Consider the following 17,951-nt stretch of genomic DNA (forward strand, 5'->3'; position numbering starts at 1 on the left):
CTATCTCACAAAAGAGGGATATAGAACATATATATATATATATATATATATATATATATATATATATATATATATATATATATATATATATACTGCTCAAAAAAATAAAGGGAACATTTCACTTTAATTTTGTGGCTCCAAATCCAGGCCTCCATTGGTTAATAAATATGATTTCCATTGATGATTTTTGTGTGATTTTGTTGTCAGCACATTCAACTTTGTACAGAACAAAGTATTCAATGAGAATATTTCATTCATTCAGATCTAGGATGTGTTATTTGAGTGTTCCCTTTATTTTTTTGAGCAGTGTAGATGGATAGATAGATAGATAGATAGATAGATAGATAGATAGATAGATAGATAGATAGATAGATAGATAGATAGATAGATAGATAGATAGATAGATAGATATTATTGTTAGTGGTGTTCCATTTGTTGACAATCGCAAAACCAGATCACCTGTAGCTCATACTTCGCAGTCTGCAGAGGCTCCATATGCAGTGGATCACCCCTTTCCTTCATACTATGCAAGTGCATAGCAATAAATAAGGAGTGTTATCTGGATCTTTGCACTGTCTGTGAGTAATGTGAAGTTAGCGTCTTTTGACAGAAAAAAATTTGGGGGATGAAGTATGTCAAAAGTCATCAACACAATAAATTTAATGACATTTAATAAACAAGCACTTGATGGAGTGTACTGAGTTTTTGAGGCTCACAGCAGATAATGAAAAAAGACACACGAAGCAGTTGCCTACAATTGCCAACACTCACTTGTATGAACACGACAATCAGAAGGCTAAGAAAATTACCCAAAAAATTATTTTATTCCTCAGGCTACATGACCAGTCTTTCTCAGTGGTGGAAGACGGTTCTGCTGACTGCTCTTGGCGTTGGACCGCCGTTATGTGCTACTGAGATGTAATATTTCACAGACTTAGCGCTCTCCCATCGAATGTTTCCTTAATGTTGCAGTGTGTTTTATTTTTTACATTACGTATTAGCACTTTTACTATGTCCTACTGCACGAGAGTTAATCTGTGAACAATGTCTACCTCCTCTGCCTGCCATGATTTCTGCAGAAATGAAACGCTTGGTCGCAAACAACCTAGTTGATTAACCGTCCCAGAACCTTAAGAGATGGGGTCATTTCAACCCCACGAGGTTTTTATTCAGTGTGCAGTCTGGCAAGGACGCACTGACTTCACGTGTGCTTTTATGAGTTTGTTGTTTGTTCTGTCCAGACAAGTGAAAAATATTTTATGAAAATCCAATTTCAAAGAAATAAATGCATAAATAACAGATTCCAGTTCTGACATCAGCTTTTGCTGGTAATACTGGATTCACAAGTCAATTTTTTTTCACATTTTATGGAGAAATTGGAAACTAGATGTAAAATATGAGCATAAATAGGTTTGGGTGATATTGCGTTAATGTTATGTGAGGCAACAGAATCACAACTGCTCAGAAGAAAATAATTATCTCCTTTTAAGAATAAACTGCTATGCTTTTTTTGCTTCTCTTTACTTTTTGTTGAACCTTAACAGCAGTTGTTGTGTAATGTTTTGAAGGTGCTGGAGAAGGTCTGATTAACAAACTGTCAGAAGAAGCACAAATTAAGATGACTTTGGGAGCTTCAGTGTTTAAATCTGTCTCCGAAAAGTTCTTCAGTGGGCAGATCAAAATGAAAACATTGAACCAAATTCTCCAGAGAGAACAAAACTTTCTTGGTTTGCTGAAAATAGGTGAGTATGTTCTCTGTTTCTCTTCACTTTGTCTTTCCAACTATTCTGTTATCTTAAATGGTTTCTTCTCTGGAATCTAATACTCAAAAGTGTTCGCTTTGTGTTTAGTTCCTGTATGTTTCAGTGTACAATATTCATTTACATAACACCATGTGGGAGATAATTAGGCGGTCTCCAGACAAATCCAGCTAGGCTGATCTATTGCAAAGCATTGGACTTCCTCACGTTTTCATGGTAGATTTAGTACCATCACAGAAAAATCCAGAAAAAATGCATTACATAAAAATGTTACATTTATTAACCCAAAATATTGCCTTGTCATTAAATCCACCATTAAATGTCCCCTGACCCCTTTAAAACATTTAGGTGCCCCTGGGGTCCACGTTCATCTTCAGTATTCTATCAAAGAAAGACTACATGACAAGAGTACTAGTTTCGATTGATCCATGTTAGGGGACTTGACAGCCATTCAGAGTGGCAGTACTTAAAAATTTAAGTTTAAAATACATCAAATATTAATATTGACAATAAAAAGCCTTAAATTTTCTCCAATACAACATGAAGTTGCAGAATTTTTTTTCCATTTGATCAGTTAATAAAATTCTCAAAGTTTTTAAAGAAGCATATGTACAAATAAACCCCCTCCAAAAATAAATTGTTACAATATCTTTTTTAAGATATGTGTTCTTAAAAGTTTTATGTATATAAACATCCCTTTAATAGCACAAATCAACATGCTACATGTAGTCTTTAAAAAATGTATTTGAGTCTTTAAACGTTTTGATGACCAACCGATAGTTTGGGACATCTGTTACTGTTCAATAGGATTCTGCAAATGGGTGCTACTTTTTTGTTGTTACTTTTATTATTTACATTTTGTTTTTCTAGATTACCTCTGTGATGACGGTCGCTGTAAAGATGAAGTCAACATGAGAAGATTTTTGGGACTACGGAAAGAGGAAGCAGATGCAGTATCCAGTGAAAAAGAGATGATCAGAGATCTCTTAGAATTCTGTCAGGAGGTCTCTAAATATGTCAAAGGTGGGTAACATTCACAAAGGACCCTGCAGATAATTTGCATGGTGTTTTTGTCCTGAGTAAGTGAAACTAAATACAACACAAATTGCACCCTTTCAACACCACCTAAAAATGTTAAGGTCAATTGACTGTGATTTTGCAGTCTAAGAAACCATCTCTACCTTAGACATATACAACCAACATGCAGCCTTATTTCTTGATTTATTCTAGACTTTGTCAAACTCTGAGTTATTTAGGGGCTGTTGTACCTTCTTTCCCCTCCCTAAAGTAATATTTATAATATGCATAAACTTGCTTTCTGTTGGTACATTTGGAACAACACATAAGCATTTGGACAACCTACATATCTACTGTTCTGAAGCTCTCCTAAATGGCCCTAACAAATCATCAAACTAGACAAACTCAACTCTTATTCTTTCATCTTAAGATCCCAGCTAGTAAGAAAAATAATTTTTTAATGCTTTTCAGGCATGCTTTCTCATTTTCATTGCAGGCATCAACAGTTTTACATTACTGACAATGTGTGTGTGCAATGTGTTGGGAATCACAATTTGCACCAATGTTTGATGTGTGAATGTTTGTATACAAAAAGGATTTTAAAAAATTCATGACTCTTCAGTAAGAGACCTTAAATTACTTATAAAAGGAAAAAGACGACTAAATTGAGGACCAAGGTTGATTCATGTTCTAGATAACTTGAATCATGTGCTGCAAGGAAAGGAAAAAGCAGAATCATTCTCAGAGTATTTGTGAAACAAAAATGAGTTTTATTTAGAGATTTATTGAAATGTCAAAACTTGTCAAAGAATCCTTGCATAGCATATAACTAATCATTTACGTAAAAAGTATTCACCTAAACTAGGATTAAGAATCCTCATTTAACATGCCTTTCTATTTAATTTCTAATCTGTACATTTCTGTTTTTAATTCCAGTTGACTTCCAGGGGTTGGACAAAAATCTTCAACGGAACTTTGAGTCAATGAATTTGAATGAATTCATGGCAGTTTGCTCACTTGATAATTTCACTTCGCAGACCACAAGGAAGGTCACTTTCTTTAACCTCTCTGATACCATCTATGAAATGGCTTCAGAACTACATGACATTAAAGACAGCCTGATCTTCAAAATGTGCTGGACCAACCAAGTGAAAGAACTGTCAAGAGAACACTCTGATGAAGATGGAGAAGAAGAAGAGATGGGAAAAGAAGAAGAGGAAGAAAAAGAAGAGGAGGAAACCGTCTATACTCTTGATCTTGTTCACAACAAAATTTTCCAGAGTTGCTACAGCCAGTATAAAAACCTTTATGACAACATCAAGAGTGGGGAACTGTTACTAGAAGAAGTTGACAACATCTTTGAGGACTACAAAGGAAAGTACGAAGACCTGCGCAAAGATTTCGACATAATGTGCAAGATTGACCGAACTGATAACAGAAAATGGATCAATAGAAGAGTTGCACAGATAAGGCAATACCATGAGCACCATTTGGTAATGGACTCTACTGAAATAATCATGAACATCAAAAATGCGTTATGTCCAGAAGGAGATTTTAAGATCCTGGAGAAATTACTGCAAATGGTAGGTTTCTGCATGTCTGTCACTTTGGGAAGTTTTATTTATGGAAACTTTTTAAGAAAATATCAGTCTCATTTAAATTTTTACTTGAACTGTGGAGTATAATTAAAAGTGTTAACCTCACATTGTTTTATATACAGTGAAGAAAAAACAAAGTTTTTACTGGAGATAAAAATAGGAGGAAATAAAAAGAAAATGCAGTTATGTTAATAATCTAATTTAGAGTAGCATGCAATGTACAGAGTTTTGGTTACCTCATTTTCATATGTAAATATGTTGTATTTTGTGCAACAAGACTCAAAACTTTGAAAAACTATCAGTGACCTAAACCAGAATGACTTTTCTTTTGGTCATTGATGTACCATGTTGGTGTGCTACATGACTAAAATTAAGACTTTCAATTAAGCAGAAGGTTAAAACAGATTTATGAATAGTTGTTTAAGCAAATTTGTGTCGCACAAACAATTAAGGTTTTTCAAAAATATTTAGAAATTTTAAAATTATCTGAAAACTGTTCCCATTACTTTTAAATCCCAATACATGATTTCACCTTGTGAATTTATATTTTTCAGAATGACGACAACTCCAAGACAAAGAACTTGAACTACATTGATTCAAGCTTTGTCCGTGCAAAAGATATTCTGAAAGACATAACAGATCAACGCAAGGAGTGTCTTCATGTGCTCAGTCAAAGTGACAATTTTATTAAGTGGGTCAAAAAGGAACTTGAAGGTAAAGTAGATTTAAGATTTTGTTGCAAAAAATGTTAGATCTACTAGTTGCTAAAATAAACTTCTTTTTGCAGATATCAATGAACTGAAAGTTTTTGTTGACCTGGCATCCATTTCTGCTGGAGAGAATGATCTAGATGTGGATCGAGTGGCCTGTTTTCATGATGCTGTTCTTGGTTATTCATCACTACTGTATGGGTTGAAACAGGACTCCAATTTTCAAAATCTCATGGATTCTCTGCCAACCCTATGGAAAGCTCTTGAGAATGACAAAAACTTACCAAAGAAACTGGTAATCTTAAACAGTTCTTATTTTTTTAACTATTGTAACAGAACAACAGTTGTAAATTGTTAATTGATTGTGAATTGAATGAGACTATGCAATTTCTTGACACATTCTTAATTAAATTTATAAAGTGTGACTAAATGAGCCATAATATTTTGTTTGGAATTGGACATGAGAAGAAAAACAGTTTTCAAAACAAACAATGGGTTGTAAAAAGTGGTTAGTGGCACCCCTGCAAACTGGACCGTATTAATCGACAGAGAACAGGATAGAACTCAAAATATTTTCACTCTTGTTTTCTTAATTAGTTAAAACATTCTAATGTATCCACATCAATTTGTAAGGCTTTGCGGAAAAATTGTTGGAAGCCAGATCTAACTTTGGTGGTGTATTGAGAATTAACTCGTCAGCCTGTGAGAGCATCCCAACAAGATTTAAACAAAATGGTTTGAAAACATCTTCATTTAGAGGTCGTTTTTGCAGTAAAATCCAAAATTATTTGGACACCTAATATATTTACATTTCAAGTTATTTTATTCTACCAATAAGTCATTTTCTGACTGGAAATTATTCCAAAGAGATAAAAAAAAGAAGATATAAGATGTTTTATTTATTTTAATATATTTGTAATTTAATACATATGCATATTTGTAAACATCATGAAATTTGGTTAACTCCCTAAATGGTTTTCCTGTTTCAGAGAGACACAGCTCGTCATCTGGATTGGTTGAAAACCGTCAGAGAAACCCATGGATCTGTCGAATTTTCTTCTTTGTCCTTGGCTACGTCCATTAATGAGAGAGGAATGTATACTGTCAAGGCCCAAAATCAGAAACGGGTAAATCATTATCATTCTTTGCTGTTAGTGTTGTGTGCAAATACATTCAAATAAGTGTATTTATAAGTGGTATAAAAATATCTAAGATTTTTTTAAATACTAAAGAAATTTTTGTACTTCAACCATATTAAACATTATTCTAGACAGAATGACCTCTGTAAATCAATAAGTAGTAACAAGTGACTTAATTTATAATTTCATATACGGTATATTAAAAGATTATTAAAAAATAATTATCTTAATTACTTGGATTGTATCCAGAGGATGTTGATTAGATCATTTTCAGATATATGATATCAGACAGCACTGTAGGGAGTAGCATCTGCTGCTTTCGGATATCAAGTAAGTAAGTTGATTAATTGTTGGCATCCCTAGTTGGTAGATAATACAGTGGTGATAGACATGTCAATCTGAGGTGACAGCAATATCTTTTTAATCTACAAAGATCTTTTCATCTTATCTGTGGTTTTGTGAAATAAACCAAATTTGCTTCATTTCATTGTTTAAATTTTTCTTCCACAGTTGAATTTGGAGTCTTCCCTGAAACTCCAGATTCAAGATGGACAAGGTCAAAGCTTGACACATAGCTACGAGGATCTAAAAGAGCTACAAAACAAGCTCATGCTCATGTCTGGAAAAAAACAACAAAATCAGACTGAAGTGGAACGATTCACTGAGGTGCATTCCGTCAATTTCATATTTTCATCATTTTCTGAACAGGAATTTATATACATTTTTATATAATCTATGATTTTCACATATGTTGTAATAACACATGTTCTTTATATTTAGGTGTTTGAAAATGTCCAGAGACTTGCCAAAGCATTTATAGATCTCCATACAGCAGGGAATCCACTTTTCAGATGCTGGGAAGCAAAGATCTATTGCAACGGTCAAAGTGATCAATGTATCACCATGGAAATCAACTTTTGCAGGACCATTACTATTAAGATGAATGGAAATCTGGTTGAACAACTCATAGAACTGTCCAGGAAGATGGAGTTGTTTATTTGTGACTGGCAAAAATTCATGGACGAAATCCGATCTGATCACTACTACTTAAACTTCTTCACAGCAGAACAAATATTCCATCTATGCAGCGTTCTGAGTCCTGCAAATGTAAATACAGAAATAGATGAGCAAGTGCTGATGATGCTCTCTTTCATCAAACCTAACTGCTCCGCTTCAGATGTCTGGGGACCATGGCAGAGGCTCTCCAACCGATTTGAGCACGGTGAAATCCATAACAAAAATGATGATACATTTTCAGTCTGTTTTAGCCATTTAACACATGAGGATGCAGTAGAAAGTGGAGACCAGACTTTTGGGTTAAGAGAACTAGAAGACTTGTGGAGAGACTATATTGGGAATGACAGAATGTTTTTCCATGACATTTTGGACATACGGAGTTTGGGGCATTTATTTAAAATGATGGCTGACCCAGAAAAGGATGAATTAGAAGAACTAGTACTCTGTGAAAATAAGGATTCTTCGCTAAGAAGAACTCTCCCTAAAGGTCTCATTGCAAAGCAACCAAATCTCCTAATCTGCCCACATGACCAGGTTCTGACTTCAAGTATCTGCTTGTACATGAACAGTGAATATGAACCTCTACCAAGTTATGACGAGGTTCTCTTGTGTACCCCATCAACATCCTACGAGCAAGTGGAGCTTTTCCTGAGGAGATGCCTCACACCAGGCGATGTTGGCCAGAAAGTTTACACAATGATTTGGGCAGATCAACTTGCATATGATGTCAGCTGTGCGATGGAGAAATGTTTTCAGAGACTGAGCACTCACTTTAACCACCATGATTACAGGCTTGTGATCTATTGTAGCTCTGAGAGGGAACACACTTATATTCCAACTGCATTTAGTCAGTTCAAAAGAGACTTTGTTCCTCAAGAGCCATTGGGGAAGATCCAGCAATATTTGTCCAGGCATTTTTCGCCCCCGTCAGATCTGAAGGACGCTATGTTTAAAGGCGGCCATACTGTTGGCATTGTCTCATCGCATCGTGCTGGAGTTGGTAAGTTTTACATGTAAAATTGACCAATTCAGAATTATTGATAAGGTGATCTTTGTTCCCTGTTACTGTTGATGTCATCATTTTAGTCATCAATATAATAGTTTTTTCATTTTATTAGGGAAGTCTCTATATGTCCGAAGGCTGTATGAAAAATTGGAAAGATATGTTGAAGAGGGTACTGCATATAAAAAGTGCATTCGCCTCACTGAACATACCATTGATGACCACCAAGTTCTCCAGTCTTTGTACGACACTCCAACACAAAGGGATTTTAAGGTTTTTCACCTTGATGTCACATCATCGGTAAGAAGCGTTAAACATACGTGTACATCAAAAAAATTAGGAATATTGTGAAAAATGGCATATTTTTTGTTACTTATTTTAGAAAGTGAAACTCAGATTCATTATACTTATGGTGAAATCTCTGAATCCAATTTTCTTTTGATTTGATGTCTATGGCTTACTATGGATTGCTGGGTTTCCATTTCACTCAGCAATCTGGGTCAAATGCCTGCAAATCATCTGCAATGACTTGAAGTCACATGAGAGAATCTCATCATAACTTGGTAGAGGTTGGCAGATGTCAATCCAGATGACTTGAAGGCTGTCAATGCAGATGATGGCTGTCATCATCTGCATTGTTTGGTTTGATGTCTCTTGGCTTCCTCTTAAATATACCTCATAGATTTTCTATGGAGTTTGGGCCAAGCCAGTTTGTTAGCCAGTAAAGAACAGGAACACCATGGTTAGTGGACCAGCATTTGGCACCGGATAGAGTGAACAGATGCCCAGTCCGACTGGGAAATGAAATCAGCATATCAATTAAGATGTTCGAACAAAAAAAGTGCTTCAAAAATCTTGGTAGATGATTGCATTGACTATGGACTTCAGAAAACCTTTTGGACCAGAAACAGCAGATGACATGACACCCTAAACCATCACTGAGTGTGGAAACTTCACACTGAACTTCAAGCAACATTCATTGTGTGCCTATGCAGTCTTCCTCAACAGTCTGGGAACTTGAATTCTAAATGATATGCAAACTTTACTTCTAAGGATTTTGGACCACTGAGCAATGGTCCAGACTTGAACAAAGCAACAATTGTAGCCCATTTCTAGGATTTGTTTGTGTGTAGTAAGTGCATATTTGTAAAGTGTTCTTTATGATTGTGCTTGGATACAACACTTTGTGGGCATATCATCAACTGTCTTCTGGACATTTGTCAAGTCAACAGTCTTGAAATATTTGAAATATATACAATATATATAATGAATCTGAGTTTCACTTTGTGAAATAAGTGACACAAATATTTAACTTTTTCATGACATTCAATTCTTTTTAGATGTACCTGATGCTATGATCAGCATTAATCTGATTTATTTTAATTTTGACTCAAAAAGTGTTGCTTTCTTTACAAAATGTTAATCTCAGGTACAGAAAGGGCTGGATGAATTCCTTTTCAAGTTGTTCTTTTTACGCTACTTGATGGATTCAGATGGACAAATGTGGCACTGTACCCATAAACACCTGTATATCATGGAGTTAACAGAAACCACAAATGATCAGGCCAGATGTGGCACAAGATTGGTAAGTTGTCTAGTATGTCTTAAAATGTGATGATCATTAGATTGGTTACTTTTCATGGTTATTTCTATTTTGTCCAACTTCTTCCAATTATTTGGAAGAAGTTATTTCATGGTTATTTCTATTTTGTCCAACTTCTTCCAATTATTTTGGCCACAGGAAAAGAAAAATTAATACAGTTAAATCAGATATTTTCATTCATAGTATAAAAGAAGCAAAAACTTTTTTCCCCCACATGCGTACATTTTTCTGTTTAAGTCAGTTAGGATTGCTAAAATCTTTGATTATTGCCAAAACAAAACAACCAGATTAAAGTTTTTTTGGTGTACTTGTATACTAGGATTATACATTTTGGGATCCTTTCTCAAGCTTCTTACAAAAGTTTGCTAGAATTTTGGCCCAATTACATGTTAAGACCCTATGTAAATGAGTCGGGTTGTAGGCCACCTGGCATGCACACACCTTTTTACTTCTGCTCACACACAGATTTTCTTAATTGCCTTTGTTGCCCTTAAAAGCTTTGACATACTTCATCCGAAGTTGCATATCGACTCTCATTGCTGAAGATGTGCAATGAATTTTGTTTACAGAGAGCTATCCTCCTGCCGAACTCAACACCAAGCCCTGGTTGAACTATTTCAACATAGCTCTGTGCGAAGAGTTATGTTAGATGTAATATGCTCAGACAGTAGTCCCTAGAAAAAATTTAAACCTGGGTCAAAAAATTTACCAGCTAGATGTCTAAATAAATAAACTTGGAGCCTGTTGTTGGACACAGCTTTTTTTTAAGGTTTTGTTGGCTCTAGTGGCCTTTAATTGAAAGTAATTCGCCAGGAAAGAGGGTAATGTGAGAGGGGGAAGACATGTGGCAGACGTCGCCAGGCCGTGAATTGAACTAATCGGGATCAAGGCCTCAATATGTGGGTTGTGCTATGCCCCTACGCCACCACAGCACCTCCGGACACAGCTTTTAAATACCTGTCTACTACACTTACCCAAAATAGAAAGTTTAATTTGCTTTCATGTCAGAAAGTAAGAAAAAAACATATTTTTAGACAGTATATGAACATATTTGGTTTCAACTGTTTGTTGTACAAGTAGCTGCTGTATTTTGAAGTGTTAGCTTTAAGGAGAGTGAAGCATAGCTAATGTAACTGATGTTATTTACTGAATGAAAGTATTTGAATTGATGTTCACTTAAGTCCTTCTGTTTCTGTACCTTCAGGGACAAAAGGAAAACTTTGCGATCCCTGACGTTTTCCCAAAAGTGTTTTGTTGTCCTCCTAAAGAAGTCATGGCATTGGAAAAGCAAAAGGAGGAACATTTTTCCACTGAAAACGATGACCCTCTTATGGATAATGAATGTTTTCGGAGTGAAGCTTTTCAGAGACCATATCAGTATCTCACACGTTTTCACAATAGTGAGAATCTTGATAACTTTACTTACAAGGGGATTGAAGGCTCTCATTCACATTGTCTTCAAATATTCTTGTTCTACTGTGGTGTCCTGGATCCTTCATGGGCAGAACTTTGTAACTTTGTGTGGTTTCTTAATCTTCAGTTGCAAGCTTGTGAAAATTCAGTCTTCTGCCATGTTGAGTTTGTTGGAGACACTCTTCAAGGGTTCAAAAACTTTGTGGTTGAGTTTATGATCTTGATGTCCAAAGACTTTGCAACACCGTCATTATGTATCACTGATGAGAGCCTTGGAAAAAGACAAACTGACCTGACTGGAGTAAATGAAACAGATTTGGCTCCATTCCTCATTCGAAAAAGGTGGGAAGCTGAACCTCATCCATACATATTTTTTAATGATGACCACACATCCATGACGTTCATTGGATTTCATCTGAGACTTAATGGCCGGAGAGGAGTTGATGCTATAAATCCATTAACAGGAAAAGTAATAAAGGAAAACATCATGACTCAAGAGCTGTACAGGGGCCTAATTCATCAAAGAGTCCCTTTTAATGTGGACTTTGATCAGCTGCCTAGAGCAGACAAGATTGAGCATCTGTGCAGTGTACTTGGGATCAAATGGCCAACTGATCCTGATGAAACTTACGAACTGACCACAGACAATATCCTCAAAATGATGGCAATACACATGCGATTTAGGTGTGGCATCCCAGTCATAATAATGGGTGAGACAGGATGTGGTAAGACAAGACTCATAAAGTTCATGTGTGAACTGCGAAGATGTGGAGCAGCAGCAGAGAACATGAAACTGGTCAAGGTTCATGGAGGAACAACGTCTAGAATAATTCATGATAAAGTGGTTGAAGCAGAAACTCTGGCAAAGACAAACAAGGAGAATCATGAATTTGACTCAGTTCTTTTCTTTGATGAGGCGAACACTACAGAAGCCATAAGCAGCATCAAGGAAATCATTTGTGATCATTCAGTTCAGGGAAAAAGCCTTGGCTCTCAGACAGGGCTACAGATTATTGCTGCATGCAACCCATACAGAAAACACACACCTGAAATGATTGAGAGGCTTGAGGCGTCAGGATTAGGCTACAGAGTCCATGCTCAGGAAACACAAGAAAAGTTGGGCTCCATTCCTCTTCGCCAGCTTGTGTATCGTGTCCATGTGTTGCCACCTAGCTTGATGCCTCTTGTGTGGGATTTTGGGCAACTCAGTGATTCAGCAGAACAAATGTATATCAAACAAATCGTGCAAAGGCAGGCAAAGGCCAATGTGATTGAGGAACGGCACATTCCAATGATATCTAAGGTGTTATCTTCATCACAACAGTTCATGAGGGAAAAGAAGGATGAATGTAGTTTTGTCAGTCTGAGAGATGTTGAACGTTGCATGCATGTATTTGTGTGGTTCCATAAGAATCACTCCGTGTTTGCTGAAGATCTCAAAAAGTTAATACAGCAACAAACTAAAAGGAGAAACAAACCAAACTTTTCCCCTGCTAGTGACAGAGTGATCTGGTCACTCTTGATGGCAACCGGAGTTTGCTATCAGTCCTGCTTAGAGAGCAAAGACCAGTATCAGGAAACTATCAGTCGACTTCTTACACCTGAGTACAAACAACAGAGAATACAGCAGGAAATCCAACTCATGCAGGACCTTCTACTAAGTGGTGTACCGTTGGGAAAGACAATAGCCAGAAATGAAGCTTTGAAAGAGAACTTCTTTATGATGGTCCTTTGTGTTGAGCTAAGAATCCCCTTGTTTATTGTTGGGAAACCAGGGAGCTCCAAATCACTATCTAAAACCCTGGTAGCAGATGCTATGCAAGGCCCCACATCACACTCAGACCTGTTTAAGAGACTTAAGCAGATACATCTGGTGTCTTTCCAGTGCAGTCCCCATTCAACCCCTGAAGGAATCATACACACGTTCAAACAATGTGCCCGATTTCAAGAGAGCAAAAATCTGGACGAATACATCTCTGTGGTCGTTCTTGATGAAATAGGATTAGCTGAGGATTCCCCGAAAATGCCTTTGAAAACACTACATCCATTACTCGAAGAAGGATGTGTTGATGAAAAGCCACAGCCTCATCAGAGGGTTGGTTTTATTGGGATTTCCAACTGGGCACTGGACCCTGCCAAAATGAATCGCGGGATTTTTGTGTCCCGTGGTGATTTAAGCGAGACAGAACTCATCAAAAGTGCTGAAGGAATCTGTGCATCTGAAAGAAACATCCTTGAGAAGATAAAGAATCTCTTTCCGCCCTTTGCAAAAGCATATATAACAGTATGCAAAGAGGGCAAAGGCTTTTTTGGTCTACGGGACTTTTATAGTCTTATAAAGATGGTATTTTCCATCACAAAGACCTCGAATGAGCGCCCCACTGTCGATCAAATCGCTGGGGCAGTCCTGAGAAACTTCAGTGGAAGAGATGATGTTAAGGCGGCTGACATTTTCTTCACAGAACTTCAGCGTGACTTTTCCAATACAAGCATCAGTACCATTGACATGATCGAAGAAAGTATTTTTCCAGCTTGCCAAATGGAGGAAAATCGGTACCTTTTAATCCTTACTAAAAACTATGCAGCACTCCAGATACTTCAACAGATATTTTTGTCTCGTCAAGTCCATCCAGAGATCATCTTTGGGTCCAGCTTCCCAAAGGACCAGGAGTACATGCAGATTTGTAGAAACATCAATCGTGTCAAAGTTTGCATGGAGACCGGACAGACTGTTGTGCTTCTGAACCTACAGAATCTGTATGAAAGTCTGTATGATGCACTCAACCAATACTATGTGACTCTAGGGGGTCAGAAGTACGTTGATCTTGGATTAGGGACGCATCGTGTGAAATGCAGAGTTCATCCAAAGTTCAGGCTCATTGTCATTGAAGAAAAGGAAGTTGTTTATGAGCAGTTTCCAATCCCACTCATTAACAGACTGGAGAAACACTGCCTGGACATCAACACTGTCCTCAAAAAGGAACAGCGGGACATTGCAGAACAAATACAGACCTGGGTTAACAAATTTGTCTCAATACAGCATGACTGCTCCACAATCAAGAAGTATATTCCAGGAGATGTTTTCATTGGCTACCACTCAGACACATGCTCCTCTGTTGTCCTTCAAGTAACCGAGAATAAAGATATTGAACCAGATGATCATGTCACTCTGAATAAAGTCAAAACTGTTATGCTCAACTGTGCAACTCCAGACTCAGTTGTTCGTTTGGACAAATCTCAACTCCCTGATGACGAAAGAGACCATTGGATGAAGGAATATGTCAAAGAGGACAAGCACAGGTCTCTGGGAGACTACATTGCATATCACATAAAACAGTCTGAACACTCACAAATGTCATTCACTGAGGTAATATTTTTAATATTTAAAATTTCATTTGTGTCATAGTTTGTTGTAACTTTGAATCAAAATTGTATTTGCATTTCTTTGTGTATCTACATTATTCTCAACCTTACTTCAGCCTTTTTAGACCTTATGGGGTTTTTGCTATAAGGCTTTCAAAAGTGTAGAGCCATCAGTTTTTTACTGACATTAGATCAGTGGTGCCCAAAGTCGGTCCTCAAGGGCCGGCATCCTGCATATTTTAGTTCTCTCCCTGGTTTAACACATCTGGATCAAATGATGGATCACTAGAGGTGCATTCTGTACAGTATTATTACTGTAGCCCTTTGTAGCCTTTTGAGATCAGAATATGAAAAGAGCACTTCAGGAGAATAGTGAGATTTGTTGAGAATCAGTGACGTTCAGTTCGGATGAATGCAACCTGAACGTTAGGTCGCATTTGAATCGGATATCTAATGGATACGGGTCACATTCGAAAAAGAATCCGACCTGTGCTGTTCACACTGCCATGAAAAGATCGGATACAGGTCGCATTACGTCAAAAAAAATCAGAATTGGGTCACTGCAGGCTGCAGTGGGAACGCGCCCTAGAAGGCCTAAGAAGAACATAGACATGCTGAAAAGGTTGTTACTGCCACCAGGGAAAAAACTAAAACATGCAAGATGCCGACCCTCGTGGACTGACTTTGGGCACCACTGCATTAGATGGTTACTAAGACATTAGAGGCACATCTAGCTTGTTGAATGATGGAGAAGATGTATCATGCCTTGTGTGCACCTGTAATTTTGGTCAGTTAGCTTCAACTTGTTTATTTTCCAGATATTTACATCAAGTAAATTATTTTATTGTCAATGATAAATTGTTTTATTGAGGGAAATCTGGGGTGTAGTTTGAAATCTCCTCTTACAAAATGGTTCCAATATGAAGTTTTAATTCAATATCTGTAATGTAACATTTGAAATGATTCCTTTTACATTTCACACATTGTTTACACCCATTAAAGTTAATTACATAATTGCTATTGCTTTTATTTTCTATTTATTTTAGGTGACGACATTTTCCAGGCTGCTAACTGCAGCAGATGCTGAACAACTGCAAAATGAGATAAAATGTGATGCTGTCAAGCTGCTATTTCTGCTGCAATTTGAAACAGAGTACTCTTTCCTCAAAACAATCAGGTGTGTATCTTTTATTCATCTTCTGAGATGCAAAATTTTATTCAACGGAACAAGTAGATCCATTGAATAGAAAGTATAAAAAGAATATAAAAAAAGTTTTTTTAAAACTTGTTATACTTTTATGGAAAAATTGTCAAGTGATCTTTATAAATTGTAGTGTATGCCTTAACATCCATTATGAAAATATCTTGGCATTAGGGAATTTCTTGGCTCAACACAAAAGAACAATGTGCTCATTGTCCAAACTGAGTTTGGTGATGACTTTCAAAAAAGAAATATTCTCTCCTCAGCCAAGTAAGTGAAGACATCCAACAATCATGTTTTTGTATGAATTTATGGTAAATCATATTGTTTTGCTTTCTTGTTACACCTGTAAATAACCTTTGTACTTCTCAGGTACTCCTGCATCAATGAAATAAAAAAGGGCCTCACAACAGATGACACAAAGACATTTGTGTACTTTGTCACAAAGCTTCCTCGAATGGAAGGGGGGACCTCCTACATTGGATTTCAAGGCGGTTAGTCGTGATCTCATACGCAATTATGAACTATTCTATGTCATCAACAATTTCATAAGCTGCCTCCCCCAAAACATTAAAACGCTGTTACAAAATTTTTCAAAGCACATTTTGTACAGTAAATTTGCATGTAGTACTATTCAAAAAGAAATGAAAAAATACTGTAAATATACTAATTGGAAGACGTTAATTTTAGGTCCTTGGACGTCTGTTCACATTGATGATCTCAGAAGATCAAGGGAGTTTGTTTCTGATGTTCATTCCTTGAAAAATATGCGCATTAGTGATCTCTTTGAAGACCCAGCCAAGGGTAAGATATATTACTATTACTTGACTAAGTATTATACAGTTTATTATAGACTAATAAATACACCTCTTATGTTTTTTCATCCAGCCTTGGAGACCGAAGATCAGTTTGGACAACCCCAAAATGACAACCTGGCTGTAAGTGAAATTCTCCACTCTAGCACAAAGATTAAAGTCAGTTTGCATAGAAAATAAACACTGTACTAGTCTGAGAGAGGTTGAAGTTTTATAACAGGACGATGAGACAAACAAAAAAAAACAAATGGAAACTCACAAAGACTTAAATTATTTGAAATTTAAGGTAAGTTATAAGTAAATAATTCAACCTGCCTGACATTTCTTCATTCACTTCATTCATACATTTATACTTCTACTCGTTATACTATTATTACTGTAGCCCTTTGTAGCCTTTTGAGATCAGAATATGAAAAGAGCACTATAAATACTTTTTTTTCTCATTGTTACTTAATTCTGTCATTTTAGTATTTAAAAACTATGCAATAAAAATAGTTTACTTATTTTAAACTTTTTTGTTCAGGTGTTGGGAGATGTATTTGATGCAACGGATCTAGTGAAGACCTGTGTTCAGACTGCCGTGGGCATGCTTCGAGACGTTGTTGACAGCGGGGAACTGGGCACAAGGAGAGTTGAGAACTTGCTAACACTTCTGGAAGAAAGTAAGAAACTCTTTTGGAAATAGTCAGTTTTTTAAATTATTTTTATTTCTACCCATTATTAAAAGTAATAAATTGTGGCTTAAAGTAAGTACAAATCTTTACTGATTTTAGCCAGTTACAAAATCTCCTTGTCCAAGGTATTTAAACCATGGAAAATATCAGTATCTATGATATTACTTATACCTTTAGGACAGCAGTGGGTTGAGTAGTTGTCTTGCAATCGAAGCGTTGGGGGTGCCTATCATTTGTCAGTGCACCAGTGCACAAGGCACTAAATCTCAAGCTGCCTACTGATCTGTGTTTTGCTGAACGAATGTGCGCCCATTTGTGAGTGTGATTAGGTAAATGTGGTTGTAGTGTAATTTACTTTGGTCAGTATGAGTAAGAAAGTGATACAGAAATTCAGTGCATTTACCATTTGTCTCTAAGCAGAAAGTTCCACTTTGACTAGATATCTGTTTTACAAGGGATATGTTCCAAATTAGCCAACAATAATACTCTTACTTTATCAAGAGTTACAAATTCGGCCTTCTACCACCTGAAGAACCTTTCCAGGAGTAGAGGACTTATGTCTCAACAGGATCCAGAGAAACTCATCCATGTGTTTATCTCTAGTCGCATTGATTACGCGACAGCATCTTCACAGGTCT

At 36.5% G+C, this 17,951-nt stretch overlaps 1 protein-coding gene across 1 annotated transcript in view; it reads left to right on the forward strand.

The window, feature by feature from the left end:
- Window positions 1-17,951, forward strand: part of LOC106944919 (E3 ubiquitin-protein ligase RNF213-like) — a 77,846-nt gene that overhangs the window by 29,525 nt on the left and 30,370 nt on the right. The window contains exons 20-36 of the mRNA XM_015028252.1: window positions 1,569-1,742; window positions 2,631-2,783; window positions 3,714-4,360; window positions 4,930-5,089; window positions 5,163-5,380; window positions 6,075-6,212; window positions 6,735-6,890; window positions 7,005-8,241; window positions 8,360-8,544; window positions 9,674-9,829; window positions 11,052-14,627; window positions 15,670-15,800; window positions 15,999-16,094; window positions 16,197-16,318; window positions 16,515-16,628; window positions 16,713-16,762; window positions 17,163-17,301. Coding sequence (XP_014883738.1) covers window positions 1,569-1,742; window positions 2,631-2,783; window positions 3,714-4,360; window positions 4,930-5,089; window positions 5,163-5,380; window positions 6,075-6,212; window positions 6,735-6,890; window positions 7,005-8,241; window positions 8,360-8,544; window positions 9,674-9,829; window positions 11,052-14,627; window positions 15,670-15,800; window positions 15,999-16,094; window positions 16,197-16,318; window positions 16,515-16,628; window positions 16,713-16,762; window positions 17,163-17,301 — 7,452 coding nt within the window. The remainder of the gene's footprint in view (window positions 1-1,568; window positions 1,743-2,630; window positions 2,784-3,713; window positions 4,361-4,929; window positions 5,090-5,162; window positions 5,381-6,074; window positions 6,213-6,734; window positions 6,891-7,004; window positions 8,242-8,359; window positions 8,545-9,673; window positions 9,830-11,051; window positions 14,628-15,669; window positions 15,801-15,998; window positions 16,095-16,196; window positions 16,319-16,514; window positions 16,629-16,712; window positions 16,763-17,162; window positions 17,302-17,951) is intronic.

This window comes from Poecilia latipinna, unplaced genomic scaffold, assembly GCF_001443285.1.
Source record: "Poecilia latipinna isolate Pla-1442-1.1 unplaced genomic scaffold, P_latipinna-1.0 Scaffold118, whole genome shotgun sequence".
In the NCBI taxonomy this organism is placed as follows: Eukaryota; Metazoa; Chordata; class Actinopteri; order Cyprinodontiformes; family Poeciliidae; genus Poecilia; species Poecilia latipinna.